The 14,844-nt window shown below is 41.8% G+C and overlaps 3 protein-coding genes across 9 annotated transcripts in view; 2 read left to right on the top strand and 1 right to left on the bottom strand.

Moving 5' to 3' along the window:
* The first annotated feature begins 499 nt into the window (after window positions 1-499).
* Snx27 (sorting nexin 27) lies at window positions 500-9,101 on the top strand. Of its 2 annotated transcripts, none has more exons than XM_076688496.1 (7): window positions 500-957; window positions 5,266-5,403; window positions 5,478-5,702; window positions 5,799-6,109; window positions 6,198-6,436; window positions 6,518-6,799; window positions 7,061-9,101. In XM_076688496.1, the coding sequence occupies exons 1-7, from the start codon at window positions 536-538 to the stop codon at window positions 7,127-7,129; spliced, it is 1,686 nt and encodes a 561-aa protein (XP_076544611.1). In that variant the 5' UTR covers window positions 500-535; the 3' UTR covers window positions 7,130-9,101. The 2 variants fall into 2 exon arrangements, with proteins under 2 accessions (XP_076544611.1, XP_076544612.1); XM_076688497.1 differs by lacking the exon at window positions 500-957 and adding an exon at window positions 4,480-5,195.
* Window positions 9,071-14,844, bottom strand: part of LOC117604828 (nucleoside diphosphate kinase homolog 5) — a 7,104-nt gene continuing 1,330 nt past the window's right edge. The window contains exon 5 of the mRNA XM_034325329.2: window positions 9,071-14,839. Within this exon, the coding sequence (XP_034181220.1) occupies window positions 14,729-14,839 (111 nt within the window). The 3' untranslated portion in view covers window positions 9,071-14,728. The remainder of the gene's footprint in view (window positions 14,840-14,844) is intronic.
* LOC117604820 (sorting nexin 27) overlaps window positions 9,243-14,844 on the top strand; it is an 11,435-nt gene continuing 5,833 nt past the window's right edge. The window contains exons 1-5 of one of the 6 annotated variants that reach the window (XM_034325305.2): window positions 9,243-11,173; window positions 13,403-13,683; window positions 13,856-14,089; window positions 14,156-14,419; window positions 14,556-14,643. In XM_034325305.2, coding sequence (XP_034181196.2) covers window positions 11,129-11,173; window positions 13,403-13,683; window positions 13,856-14,089; window positions 14,156-14,419; window positions 14,556-14,643 — 912 coding nt within the window. In that variant the 5' untranslated portion in view covers window positions 9,243-11,128. Of the gene's footprint in view, window positions 11,174-13,402; window positions 13,684-13,855; window positions 14,090-14,155; window positions 14,420-14,474; window positions 14,648-14,844 lie in introns of those variants that run through there. The other 5 variants (XM_034325304.2, XM_034325306.2, XM_034325307.2 and 2 more) reach the window with 5 other exon arrangements.

Here is a 14,844-nt window from a genome sequence, read left to right as displayed (position 1 = left end):
TTAACAAAGCCGCCGTAAATTAAAAATTTTTTAACTCGATCCTAGCACCATCTATATAAGAATGGCTCAAACTACTCAACGATTTACCGACCCAGGCGGTGCTCACTGGCGCCCTCTATCGGGAAACGGCGGAAACTATTCGCAGTTTAGTTCCTGTTATTTACCGACAGGCGGCGGCAGTGTTGCAAATCGATCGGTAAGTCGTTGAGTAGTTTGAGCCGTTTTTGTATAGATGGCGCTAGCATCGAATTAAAATTTGTAATTTATGGCGGCTTTTTTAAACCACAAGTTTGTCAAACAATTATTTGAATTAACGTGTGATCCACTAAAGACTTCATAATGAAGCCTTTATTTGGTATCAGTGATATATCGAAGCAATCTGCTGTTACCGTCAAAGTGCAAAGTGTTTTACATTCTTATACTAGGCAGTGAGTAGTCACTGATACGACGTAGTTGGTATTGAAGCGGAAGTCTAACGTTTAGTTATAGGTATATAACTTTTCATAATGTATGGAATGTTAGCGAAGGCTTCATTATGAAGCCTGCATCTGGCAACGGTGCTACACAAGCGCAGTCTTACGGCGAATTGCCGTACAAAAGGAACATCAATGGGTGGTCAGAAAGTAAGATGGCGGACTGCGAGTCGGAGGTGCAGCGTTTGCCAACCGCCAACGAAGACGTAACGAGAAACACGAGCGTAACGATGATCAACAACGGACGCGTACCTCAGCATCCGGTGAACCAGACGAATCCGATCGGACAGGGTCCGAGATGCGTCACCATTTACAAAACCGAGACTGGTTTTGGGTTCAATGTACGCGGCCAGGTCAGCGAGGGTGGACAACTGAGAAGCATCAACGGGGAACTGTACGCGCCGCTTCAGCATGTCAGCGCCGTATTACCCCGAGGTGCTGCAGAGAAAGCCGGTGTAAGAAAAGGCGATCGTATACTCGAAGTGTAAGTACTCATTTTTCTTTCTGTTTTCATTCTTCTCTTTTTTTTTTTAAATCGAAACTCGATCCTTGGTCCGCGTTCCTTTACCGTTCGACCAATGTGCGTTTACCTGTCAAACGGGTACCGAACTCCTACTCCATTAGAGAAAATCTCGCGTCGCGGTGAAGGTTGAGTAATAACGATGCATACAACGGATCTATTCTACCTTGTTTGCGAAATCTAACGCGCTAGCGTGGTCAAAGTTATCGGTGTCCATTCGACATCAAGACGTTACCGTAACTTTTCTCTATAAGCTTTATCGATATCACTACAATAGCGCGATGCTCGTTTTAATCGATTCAGCCGGTTAGGCATAATACCGTTTAACGTGTAAGAAACGGTTCGGTTTCTTGGCACAGTTTACTTTCTACCTGTCCGTCCTCGAGGAACCCATCGGCAATTTTGACACCATTATCAATCTCTTCGTTTCATTCCATGTAACCACTTTGAATTTATTTCTTTTTTCCGCCATTCGTACAACTCTATTTCGATTTGCGATAAATCAAACTATCGAACATTCGTATCAGAGCGCACTTTCCTGCTTCCGACCGATCGTCGAATGCGCTATCGTATATTCATTCAATTTCGTCATGACAAAGATTGATTCATAATTTCTTTTAGGAAAACACGGAAAAGTACTAGAATCTATTCGCAAGTAGATCGCAGTTTAGATGACGTTCCGTCGAGTTTCAAACACCGCACTTCCGGTACGAACAATTCTTTTCCCGTCGTGTTTGTGAAACTGAAAAACAACGTTGCATCTTGTCGATCTTTCCTTCACGAGATCCCTTGATCAAACGTCGCGATGTTCGTGTTTACGGATATTAAATCTGAGCTGTCAAGCTGATTTTCGTTCGTCGAGCAATTTCCAACCATTCACGCCGTGATCCTTTGCGTCGATAATCGATAAATGAGAATACAGGGCCGACCCTGGGCGGCCGCGTAGGGCCCCCTAAGATCCAGCACCCTTTATAAGACGATTTTGCGTCTAAGAATGCAAAGAGAGTAATGTAGTTATACAAGCTTTAATGTTAATTTTATAAATTTTATTTGAGCTACTTTTTTTATGTCATATATATGAAGGGGCCCTTTTTCGGAGCTCGCCTCGAACCCCCAAAATACAATGGCCCTGTGATAATACAATGTAAGAGAGACAGAAAGGAAATTACAATTTGTATAATACTTTATTTCTAATTCAAAGAGGCATGATTTGTAACAGTTATCCGAAGTACGCGAGCCGCCGTGAAATAATTACAGACGCAACAGCTGGCGTAAGCCACGCGATTACATCGCGAAAATGACTGACAATTATGCGTTATGTGTAATTTAGATTGAAAAGTAATTAAGACGATATCGTAGCATCTGTTCATGGAACGTCGCGCCCACATTTTTCTTCGAATATTCCTGATTTTTGTTCTAACGCTTTTTTTCAATTAACCCGTCCCGTAATTAACGGTACGAAAGAGAGAAGACGAGCGTAACGGTACCGTAGGCTCGTTCGGTTTGCTAATGTTACTCGTGTCGAAAGGTAAACGTGAGAAAACGATTCACGAGACGAGAGGACTTAATCACTGTCGTGAAAATGCCGACTCGCGTGACTGGAGCTTTCGTTACTTATCGCGGCAGAAGATTTTCCATCGGTTTCTTTGCCAACCGTTCGGAATAACGCGTGCCAATATCGAGGAAATCGGAAACGCGTATCGAGTTATGTAAACGGTATTTGGGAAGTATCGATGGGCTCCAAGATTCGATCGAAAGAATTGGAGGAATTACTCGATTCGTTATCTTGCCAACAGGTCACTGTACTTGCCGCGATCGCATCCAACTAATCAGGCGTTAATTACTCTTGCGTTGGCTAGAATTTTTTTCTTATCGCAGCGACGAGTAACCGTGGCAATTAGAATAATCGGGAAATTCAATTGCCAGGAAATTTATACCGTAAATCTAGTTAAATTACCCTCGCGTGCGTTCGAGCAAGAAATTTCGCTTATAATCCGTTAATCGAGCTGATATTCCGTAAAATTTCATCGGAATAAATGAAATAACGCGACGTATACGTGTTCGTACGTTCGACACTTGTCGCAACGAGTCACCGTAATTAGGTGAAATTGAAACAAAGACAACTTTAGATCTATTCTCATTTACGGTACACCAGCTACGCGAAGCATCGACGTTTCTAAAAGGTTTGTCCCTTGTGCGGCTTCTAGCACAAGTGGTTACACGTAGATCTAGTTGATGGATTTTTCAGCCACCAAGGGCACCATATTAAATTAGAACGAAACTGGTATTTTATCGACAACGCGTTTCGCTGGACGCGATTACGCGGCTCGAAACGACCGAGAGATCTGGAAGATTTTCTCTAAAATTTTCAATTAAACCTGCGATTAATTCACGGAGAATACTTTCTCTGTGCCGTCTGGCGTTTATCGAAGGTGCAGTTTTAATCAAGCGAGAATTTCCGATTCGAGCGGAACAGGGGAAAGCATAATGAACACGATATAATCGAGAGTTTCTTATAATCAAGGTGTTGCGATACAAATTTTATAGCGAAACTTGATTATTCTCCTCTCGTTTAAGTGCCACTGACACCCGATCGATCGACGCGTCGATAGAGTATCGATAAATGTAAATACTCTCGTCCATTCAGACAAACGTACGCGACCTCTTTTCTACCCTACCACTGCTCGTCTTCTTATCTGTCGTTCGGAATTCCCGAAGGATTTTTGTAAAAATACTCGATGATAAATATTGAAAAAGAAACGCATAAGAGTGTCGCGCTATTTTCCCTTTGGTACCAATCGATTTTCGGTCTTTTTTAAGAACGAAACGTTAAGGTTCATTCAACGAGCTTATTGCGATCTGCACGTTCAGCTTTCTCTTCAATTACTTTCTCAACTTTGCTGATTAAGCCACGGAGGATCTAACGTTTCGAGGGATACGTGTGGAAAATCGAGACTCCTTCTAGATAAAATCGGTCGTAAATAATTGACCAAAGACGAGCAGGTCGAGAGAATTCAAAGATTCAACTTTCTCCTTAGAAAGCAGATAATTTAACGATTACCACCGCATAAATTTGAACGCGTGAAAATCTACAAGGTTGATCGTTGATAAACGCACCGGAATTGCTTCTTAACCAGACTGCGTTGCAAAAGAAGTAAACCGTTGATAAAATAATAAAATCGAACGGTAATCTTATCGTGACACCCGTATATGTTTTCGAATTGATTATCATCTCTCGATCGAAGCGTTCAGTTTGTTTTCGTAATGTGCATCTCGGAGTAGATACATAGATGCATTCTCCTGCTTTCGTAATTGTCGCGGTATTTGGTAAAATCGCAGTTCATCGACGTTTTCCACGAAGTTTCCTTGATTAGCTACTTCGTTTCGGTCATTCTATTTCTGCTTTCGATCAATAATAGTTGCCGCTGTTTCCTTCGCTTGATTTCATTACGGTCTACGATTTCTCGTTGCATCGATAGACAACGAGGCCAGCCTGCGGAAGGGGTTCGTAGTAAAAATAGGGAATCGCGGTAAAAATATCCAGATTGGTAGGCGAGAAAGTTTCCTTTTCTTCCTGGATTCGAAAGGAAATTGTGTACGACGATATCGGGCAACGTTTCGTCTCTAAGGGAAATAAGAAGGAATGCAATTGTTTCGTGGGGCGAAAGGACGATGCAGCGAGGAAAGATCTTTTTAAGAAACGTTTCGTTTGATCTAGGTCAAGCTGGTTCGTCGTGAAATCAAAGATAATGAAATAGAGCCGAGGGGGATAGCAAGAGCGATAGGGAAAAGTATAAAGTACGCGCGTTGCGTTGCTACTGGCGAGTGTGGAACGCGAATTCAAGCGGAGCCGTGCCTCCGCTCCTCGGCCAATAACACTCCTTCTTACTCGTTCGGAATTCAAAGCTCGTACAAGGCTGTTCGCTTGTTTTCCATCCGTCTCTCCTTTTTTTTTTTTTATTTGATTTTCTTTCACGCGATCTCGTGAAAGTCGAAACCAGTCCGCAGGATCCTAAGCCGGACAAGAGAAGTCCTTCGATATTTTCTTTCGATCTAGTCGCGATCGGACTTTGCAGTTCGACGGGTTATCACCGTAGTCCCGAGATGTTAACGTGTTACGTGACCGCGGTTCAATGCGAGTGGTTGGAAAGTCGCGATCGCCGCGAGTTGAACAACTCGCGATTCAAAGCGATCACCAGCGGGTAAATGAAAAATCTGCAGGTGTTTCTCCGTGTTTCTTTCCAGATAACAAAAGCTTGATTTCTATTGCAGAAACAACGTGAACGTGGAGGGAGCGACTCATAAACAAGTGGTCGACCTGATCAAATCTGGAGGCGATGTTTTAACACTGACCGTGATCTCCGTGACGCCGCAGGAAGCGGAAAGGCTGGAGCCGTTCGAAGATCTCAGGTAAGGAAAGCAGTAATTTTCTCCTCCTATCGCGTCTGAATGCGTTTATATCGACGAGATGCACTTTCTCCTAGTTACGCGTCGGTGGACTACAGCGAGAAGCGGTCCCTCCCTATCAGCGTGCCGGACTATCATGTCCGCGAGAGGAAACACGAGCGTTACGTTGTTTTCAACGTCCACATGGCAGGCAGACACCTATGTTCGCGACGTTATCGGGAATTCGCCGCCTTGCATATGGCTTTGAAGAAGGAGTTTATTGGTTTCAACTTCCCCAAGCTTCCAGGAAAATGGCCATTCCAGTACGATATCCGTATTGATCGATAACGCGTTCAACTTTCAAATTACTAACATAAGTACACTTGCGCTTACAAGGTAAAATCGTTACGTTTCCGTAGATTGAGCGAGCAACAACTCGACGCGAGAAGACGAGGACTGGAACAATATTTGGAGAAGGTTTGCGCTGTACGGGTGATCGCGGAAAGCGACGCGATGCAAGAATTCCTGACCGACAGGCTGGACGAGGACGGTGATCAAGGACCGGCTGTCGATTTGAAAGTACTGCTACCGGATCGCGAGGTGGTCACCGTCACCGTCGCGAAAGCCGCTTCCGTCAAGGATGTGTACGATGCGGTTTGCAGCAGAGTCGGCCTAGACGCGGAAACGGCTAAATACTTTTATCTATTCGAGATCGTCGAGTACAATTTCGGTACTCTATCCTTTGGGCCCTCCTTTCAGAATCCTACGTTTTAGACTCGTCATCTATTTTTAAAGTACCAACGTTGTTTCCTTTTCAGAACGAAAGTTGCAACCTCACGAGCACCCTCACACTCTGTACATTCAGAACTACTCGACCGCCAGTGCAACGTGTCTAGCAATAAGAAGGTGGCTTTTCAATGTAAATAGACCGCTCGGAGAGCAAGCGTTAACCTGGATCTTCTGGCAGACCGTCGACGAGGTCAACAGGGGTCACATCACGGCCGGTGAACGACTCTACCAACTGAAGGCTCTGCAAGATGCCTCGAGGAAACACGAGGTGCAACGAATTCTTAGCTCCCTACTCTTGTATACCGTTTGCGAAACGATTTACTTATCCATTTTTGCATCTTGTCTACAGTACCTAAAACTGGCGAAAGAATTGAGCGGTTACGGCGACATCGTGTTCCCTCATTGCGCGTGCGATTCGAGAAAGGAAGGACACGTTGTCGCGGCCGTGGGAGCCGGGGCTTTCAAATTGCACGCGGCAAAAGAAGACGGTACTTTGGAATCTCAGGTGGTTGAATTTCAATGGGACACCATCGCACGGTGGGAGGTAGACGAAGAGGGAATGGCGTTTTGCTTCCAGTACACGCGACAGGACAACCGTCCGCCGCGTTGGCTTAAAGTCTTCACACCATACGTAAGTATCTAATTTTATCGTCTGGTTATCGTAATGTTAACATTCCCTTTTTGAATTTAAAACTATCGAATTTATTATCGCTCGTTACTGTATAATACACTTGTCCCGTAGATATCAATGTTAATGATATGTTTCGGTTTAGAGGACACGTTTTAAATATCGTTACGTAATTCTGATGTTCTCTTTCCTATTATCGATGAAGTTTAGTTAAAACATTTTGACGTGCTGTTTACACTCGAACGATTAACGTTCTATTCGCAGTACACGTTCCTGTCGGATTGTTTCGATCGAATAGCCGAGGAAGCGAAGTTGGATGATCCAGGAGAATGACGTAACGTCCGACGTTAAAATACGTGTTTGGTGCATAATAGAAAGGATATCGTTTCATCGAAAGTTTTCACTTATCTTTTGTAACCGAAACTCTTTCATTACCGTTACTCCTTTGGTTTTTCTTAACACGATTACACGGATCAATAGGACACCGCTCTAAATCATATCAGACTCTTGGCTTGATTAATAGACGTGTCTGTGTGCGTTGCACACTAACGCGAATGAACTGTGCGTCTCGTTGTAAAGTTAACAGACTTTTTGGTCTTTTAAAGATACGCGAGATGATCCGATGGTAAACATCAATATTGAATGCGAGTATCATCGTATCTTTGATCGATAATACAACGGTTTAATTGAAAAGACACACGCGTAACTGCATCGTTATAGGAATTACGATATTGTTGCTGCATCATGCTGAACGTCAGCCTAGATGAATCTATCTTTTGGCCTATCGTTCGTCGCGTCTAGCATGCATAAAAGATGTTACAAAAGAGCGAACGTTCCTCTTTACCTTAGCCTAATAGATATCGCAGATTTTCGATTCGTTGAGTCTGAACGAGTGAGTAAACTTAAGAAAGAAGTATTATCGTTTAAGTCGTTGATTTTTTCCTTCGCATCGGCACCCTGTACACGCGTTTCCTCGGTTCGTTTACCAGCCCCGTTCGTTTTCGTTTCGAAGAATCGTGGCATCAACGGAACTATCTTACTTTCTTTAAAAAATTATAGATTTTTACTGTAACAAAAAGACAGAGAAACGCGAAGATTTAATTATTCTCGGACTGGTAACGCGTCGATCGTGAATGTGTTACGGGGAGAGTTGCGACGGAAATCGCGATTCAACTTAAAGGAAATAAGCGAAAGGTAGCTGTGCTTAGTCGAGATGCTACTCTCCCCAATTGTTGAATTTAATAGACACTTTGATCATCCCGCATCGGTACGAAATACCTTCGTAAACATTCGTAAACGCTCGTTTAAGGATTAACACTTAGGATAATGGGATTTAACGGACACGAAACGAGGAGATGAGCGTTAAAATCCTACAAATTATAAGACTTAAGATGAAAATGTTAAAATGAGAAAAACACCAGTTAGAACGCCATAACGGAGAATAAGAATAATACTCAGTGACACTATTAAGGGAAAAATGCTGATAATAAGAAAATAAAACAGAAATATATATATTATATTATATTATATTATATATATATGAATAATTTTAACGTCTTTAATGTCAGTGGGAGCACTGATCAACTTTTAAAATTATCTTGGCCTGCTCGTCGAACAGCGAATTCTTTGGAACGAGATTCTTCCGCATTTATTATATCCCCTTCGCGTTTACTTTCCTCTTAATTCAATTAAGTTTCTCAATTGTCTTTGTGATGTTGCTCGTTCCGAACGATTCGCTCGGTCATGAAAAATAAACAGAAGAGAAGCCTCGGCAGATAATAATTATAGAGATAGATGTATAACTATCGTTAATGTTTTTAAACTTTATTCAGAATGAATCGTAACGTGATTTTTGGGGGCAGCAGAGGCCGAATTGTAAACGAAAAGACAAAGGAGAGGTGTAAAACGATGACGTTTATGATAAAACGGTAACACTAGTAGAACATTTGTAAAAATAATGAGAGCTTCGATCATATTCGAAAAATGATACAACAGTATTCTCGAAACGAAGAAGTAAAGTCGGGAACTACCAGTTTCCAAATTCTAATCGATACGTAATCGAAATTAGAAATACGTAATATGTTATAAAAGACACGGAAGTTTTCATTATTTTTCCGTCTATAGGATGCAATGAATTCTCGTTTGATCAATGATTCTCTATCGTGGGAACAGTGCAAAACGATCTGTAAATTATTGTTGAAGAAAAATTAAGAAATTGTTCGCACCCCGTTGAGTCTGAACGATGGCAAACGATGAAGGTGGACCTTCGGTACCTTTTCTTTTCTTTTTCTTTTTTTTTTTTTTTCGTGTATGGATCTGCATTACAAGAAATTGCATATTTTATTCGAACGTAGAACACCGCGATTCGTAACTTCGCCAATAAGTTTCAGAATCGGTTTCGATCAATTAAGCGATACGTTTGTTACCAGAAGAAAATTAATACCGCCTGCGTGTATTATCCAGGCGTACGCTTGGCTGGCTTTGGAATTTTCAGTTTGGCATGCGATTAAACACGTGAAATACCGAGCAAGTATTAAATTATAGTAAGTAGATTCTAGCCGAAGGTCGCATCGATTGGCAGAGACGGCTGTAAGATTTTCACGACTTTTTGTGATGGTATTATTCTATTAATCGATGAAGTAATTACATAATTAGTCCTGATGCGACGCCAAGTGTCTGTCGGAACAGGTACGAGTGGATTGTAATATTTTTTGGCGAAGTTATTATCGTTGTTACGTTAAGTAGAAGATACTAATTAGAGCGAGTTAATAAGAGACAAAAAAAAAAAAAAAATACGTCCAAGTTGTGTCGCTCTGATGCGCCAGTTTATAACGTGTTTCAAAGGGTGCATTCCGAGAGAATGAAAAATTTTTGTTCGATACTGAAAGAAAATTTTATCGATATTTGTTATCGCGCGTGTATTTATTTATATTCTATCATATTGTGATTTCTAATTGTATTGCGCTCAAGATCCATCGAGATTAACTCTTAACGATGCGTTAATACACAAATATTTATATTGTCGTCCAATAGTATTTTTTCTATGAAAAGAGAAGATGAGTTTACGTTTATTTTAATCTAAGAAAACTGTTTGATCGCATAGGAGAACAGGCTCGATTAATTATTAATTACTTCATTAATTAGGCGCGTTAACAAGTCGATCGAATTTAGATAGTATAATTTAATTATTGTTACAGTAAGACCATATCATTACAAGTTAACTCCTCTCCCTTTAGACGTTAATTAAAACTATTATGTATAATCGTAGCCCGTAAATAACAAATGCTCCAATTTATCTTGTAATATCAGTTGACGATTTTTCCTGTAAAACTGGTATACCGGATTAGCGAATGGTATTGTTCGATTTCTTTTTCGAATCATTAAAAAGTCGGGGAAAATAAAAGAAAGATGCAGAGGACATGGCAGAACGGTTTCTTTCTATCCGAATCCGAAGCCTGATAAAATAGAACATTTTTCTTTTTTTCTATTTTTTTTCTTTCTGCACCGATGCACGCGACTCGATAGACTATCAAATCAGTCGATGCGCGATGTATTATTTCTTCCCTGTTATTTTACAAGATTTCGTGTCGCGTTTGGTACACAATGTCGCTTATGTAATAAATTTGTCCCGTGATTTTGCGCATTGTACACATAACGAGTCATCCGCGTCGATATGCTTCGATGTATTCAAATGAAACTGTATCACCGGACGAGTAATGTTTTTTTTTTTTTTGTTCTTCGATTTACGAAACATGTTCGAAGCGATCTCGAGTACTCCCGAACCTGCTGACCCGTTTGAAGAACTGACGAGATGGAAAGCGAATCGGAGGAGGTTCGAAGATTCTTCTTGGACGAAAACGAACCTTCTTCCTCAAGATCGTGAACCGTACTGATAGCATCCGTTTGTAGACGATCGGCATCGTGGCAAACACGCTTGCTCACGCGCTCCGATTTGGTCACTCGCGGGATTTATCGATATCGTTCGCCTCCGTGGGCGGAAAGAGGGACATATCTTGTAAGTACGTATACAAGTATGCGGTCTCCGTTGTCGTTGTACGAGTGAATTGGCGTGCAAATCTGTCAGTGTATGGGTGTATGTGTATGTGTGCCCGTGCGGGAGCGTGCGAACGCGTTACCGATACATTGAACGCGGTCTCAGAAGATATCGCTAAGTGGTTGCCGATATAAGGAACGGAAGATCAGTCTAAAACCACCTGTCTTCGAAGGTGGAGGTTCTCTCTCGGTTAATCTGATCCGTGTGATCGGAACGGATTTCATCGGGATCCAGGAAATCGGCTGGGAATCAACGCCTCCAACGATCCACGGGACGCTATGGAGAGATTCAAGAGGAAACGGAAGAGGACCGACAGTCAAAAGGTGGGTAAATCCTTTCTCGAAACGTTATATTCGCTAGAAAAATTCTACCGATTCTTGATCGGTTTTTTCCCAAAGCTGTGAGAAACGTTCGAGGCGATAAGAGGGTTCAAACGCCGCGAAAGTCGTGCGTTTACTTTCGCAATTCTTTCGATCCTCTTTCGAGAATTCTTTTTTTTTTTTTAAGAAATTTTCATCGCGAGCCTTCGCGTCGAAGAAGCTCCGCGGTTAATTTACTTTTTTTCATTTTTGTGGTATTTTTGTGACAAGTGTAACAAAAGTACAATGAAAAGTACTCGTCAGGACAGGCTAAAATGTTACGTAATTTTCACACCGTTCAACAACTGACGCATTGATTTACACCGTTTCATAGTTACGTTTAAATTTTTCCAATTCGCTTAAAAATAGCACTTGCTAAATAAGCAGAATTGTATTTCTAGATTTCTAATTTTTATTCGCCCTAGGATTTTCAGGATCAATCGAATACATATCGTTCGATGGAATTCATAGAAATATTAATGGTATTTAAATTTTCTCTGTCATTAATCATCGTAAAATACTCTGACGTCAAAGGATTTGCTTAATTTTTCCAGTTATCCCGTTTCCTTGTAACCGAGAAGTTTGCAGGAAAATTCGAAAAACACCGGAGGCTCTGAAGAAAAGGAGAAACGCGAGGATTTTCGACGAGACGAAGACGTATTTGACAAAATTCTTCGGGTTTATATTAATAATTTCTTTCCGTTTGCCGAATTGGTGGACGGCAAACATCGCGTGTCGTAAAAACCGAGAGTCAAGCGGGCGTTTGATAAACATTATTACTGTATTACGTAAATTGTAATCGACTTTGGAGCAGACCGAGTATGAAATTAAAGCGAAATCTTGGCAATTAGACAGCGAACGCGAATCACCGTGAGAAACGATTAAAAGCTGTTCGCTTCATCGGGATCAAAAGTCATCTTTTCACAATTATTCAACCTAATTTCACGGAAAACTCGTGTCTTCTTATGCAAACGAATCGACGACAGAAGTGATCTCATCGTGGATAATTTTCATTTTTACTTGAATTTCGAATTCCGAGCGCAACGTTGCTCTTTTGCCCGCGAGTTTTTTCAACAATCCCGCTCTACAAAGCAATTGTTCAAATAATAGTGACCACTTATTGTTAGTTTCTATTCTCGTTCGAAGGATAACAAACGCGTTCTTGTAAAGTCTGTAAGAGATCCAGTGTATACGAACTGACTCACGTGCTCCTACGTAAAGATAATTCAATTTATTTCCATAAAATACGATCCGATTAGGACGGTCCTCCGTCTCGGAGATAATCACCGTTGTATCAACGAGCAGTACCAACAAACCGTCACCTACGAAAACATTTCGTTTGTTGATCGGGATATTTAAACCGGCGTATAGTCTCGTTGCACGAGTCTCTTTAATCGCTTTATTGTTCCACTTGTTTGAAGTTCTGTTCGTTGCTCCGCCGAGCGTAAACAAGATACGGCCCCTTCGATAATAACTACTTCTATCGAGTGTACAATTTGCAAATACACCGATGCAGTAAATAAATGCAACGCGTTAATCTTTTTACGCACGGCTTCGGTATTTCCTCGATTATTTGTTCAAACATTCAAATACGATTATGCCCTACTTCCTGGTGGAAATCACTTCGCGCGATGAGATCTTAGGATTCGCGATGATCGTATCATCGGGAGATCGAAATCGATCGATTCGAGTTAAAAAAAGAAAACGAGAAGAATACGATAGTGCACGTGATACATTATCAGCTTTCATTACGTAATTCGAATGGCTTTGCACACGTCAAACTGTCTGCTCGATGCTACTTCGAATGATCGATCATCTGTAAATACTATAATGTGATTCCTTTTTAACGAGCCACTTCGAGAGCCCGATTACTCTCGCTGGATATGATTCATCAGCTGATCCCTGAAAATTCGGATAAGCTCAGATTTCAATCGAATCAGGTTCGAGATCGTTTCGCTACCAAACATTATAAAGGAAAGGTATCCGATCAACGATGCAAGTACTTTAGGGCTGGAAGTATCCGGAAAAGGATTGGAAAAGGAGCCGACTCAAGATCGTCTGTCCTGTTCCACTTTAGCCCGACTGAACGTACGATGCGTAACTTTAATGAACTTTAACTAGTCAACTGCCGCGACGTACTCCTCTGACCGTGTCCCCTCTTACACTCTATCCATCTTTATTCTGTTCGCACAGAAAGTATTGCTCTCCATCGTCGATCCCTGGGACGTCAGAGTAGCCAGTGTCGATCCGATCGGCTTGGCCGAGAGACGAGGCGTTTCATTGTCGATCTTGCCATCGCAATCGAACGGAAACACGGTAAAGGAAACTCTGTATCCAGGTAGAATCGTCAGGATACCGTCACCTTGGTACAAACCGACCTACAGCAACGTGTTGGATACTTCGTCCATCGTTGGAACCGTTAAATCGAGCTCCTCCGAGGCTACCTGGCTGGATCCTTGGCAAAGTGCCAACAGGTAAATTCATTTGTTCGATTATACAGTAGGGATCAACGGAGACTTTCCTTCTTTAGTACTTTATTGAAATTTTCGAGAGAAATACTTGGAAGGAGGAGATTAGAACAAAGAAAGATTAAGAATACGAGTCTCTTGATAGAATAATTAATCTGTTTGCGCGAATGATTCGAAGGTCAGCGAACGAGATACGATCCAGTTCACCGGAAGTAGAAGAAAGGTTGAGGAGAAAGGCAGATCGAAAGGAAGAAAAGAACTCGAGAAGAAACTGTGCCCTCCGGAACGAGCAGACTATTTCGGATGGCAATGGATTAATCGCCGCGACACCGGAAGTCGCGCGTAATAATTTCGATCACGAGCACAGTGCTGGCACAGCCAGAGTGCGTTTCGAGAACGAAGATCGGCCTAGGTAGAATGAACGCATTGATTTGTTCTATAAAAAAATTTCTTTGTATATTTTAATATTTTCTTACAGGAGTTCCACTTGGGCATCAACGTACGACGAAACAGATCACGCGAAGGAGAAGAATCATTTGTACCCGACGAAAACGATCCAAATACCAAGCGCGAATTACTTTGAAAACGGTAATTCGAGGAGGAGGAAGACGAGGATCGACGACGAGGAAGATATCGAGAAGAAAAGGTACAAGATAACAGAAGACCCGGATACCCTTAACCGTGGAGGATCCTTCGAGGAGAAGGAATTGGTGAACGTCGTGCAAAACTTGGTGACGTCAAGGTACAAGAACGCTTCTAAATCGTCTAAGATATCGAGGGCAGTTTCATTTCGAGATTTTAATAGGAGGATGCGAATAACGAGAAGAGTGTAAATCGCTCTTGTCATATTTTAACGCGACACGTATTCTTCCCCAAAGATACAGCCCCGTTCTCAGCTGCGCCCAAAGGAGATTAAGCAGAAGAACGCTATGCCGTCGATGCAAATATCGCGAAGAAACGATCACAGTAGGTAAGACGATTATTTTGTTTTATCGACGACGGAAAATTTGCGCATTGACATGAAAATTAACAAACTTTAGGATCTTGGCCCTTACGTTGGAATGATCGCGAGGTCCTGTGACAATTTTGGCTTGTTAGGATTGTTCGATATCAGCCAATTAGCGAGCCATAAAACAGGGTCTGCTGGCTTCACTTTGCAACACTGCG

The sequence above is a fragment of the Osmia lignaria genome, chromosome 5, assembly GCF_051020975.1.
Source record: "Osmia lignaria lignaria isolate PbOS001 chromosome 5, iyOsmLign1, whole genome shotgun sequence".
NCBI lineage: Eukaryota > Metazoa > Arthropoda > Insecta > Hymenoptera > Megachilidae > Osmia > Osmia lignaria.
The sequence above is the reverse complement of the archived record's forward strand: the minus strand, read 5'-3'. Positions and strand labels throughout refer to the sequence as shown.

What these genes read in the sequence shown, in the direction of transcription:
- Snx27 (XM_076688496.1), top strand. Translation starts at nt 536, where the DNA reads ATGAAGCCTGCATCTGGCAACGGTGCTACACAAGCGCAGTCTTACGGC. An exon ending in GAGCCGTTCGAAGATCTCAG is followed by an intron (nt 5,404 to 5,477) that starts GTAAGGAAAGCA and finishes ACTTTCTCCTAG; the next exon opens with TTACGCGTCGGTGGACTACA. An exon ending in TTAAAGTCTTCACACCATAC is followed by an intron (nt 6,800 to 7,060) that starts GTAAGTATCTAA and finishes TTCTATTCGCAG; the next exon opens with TACACGTTCCTGTCGGATTG.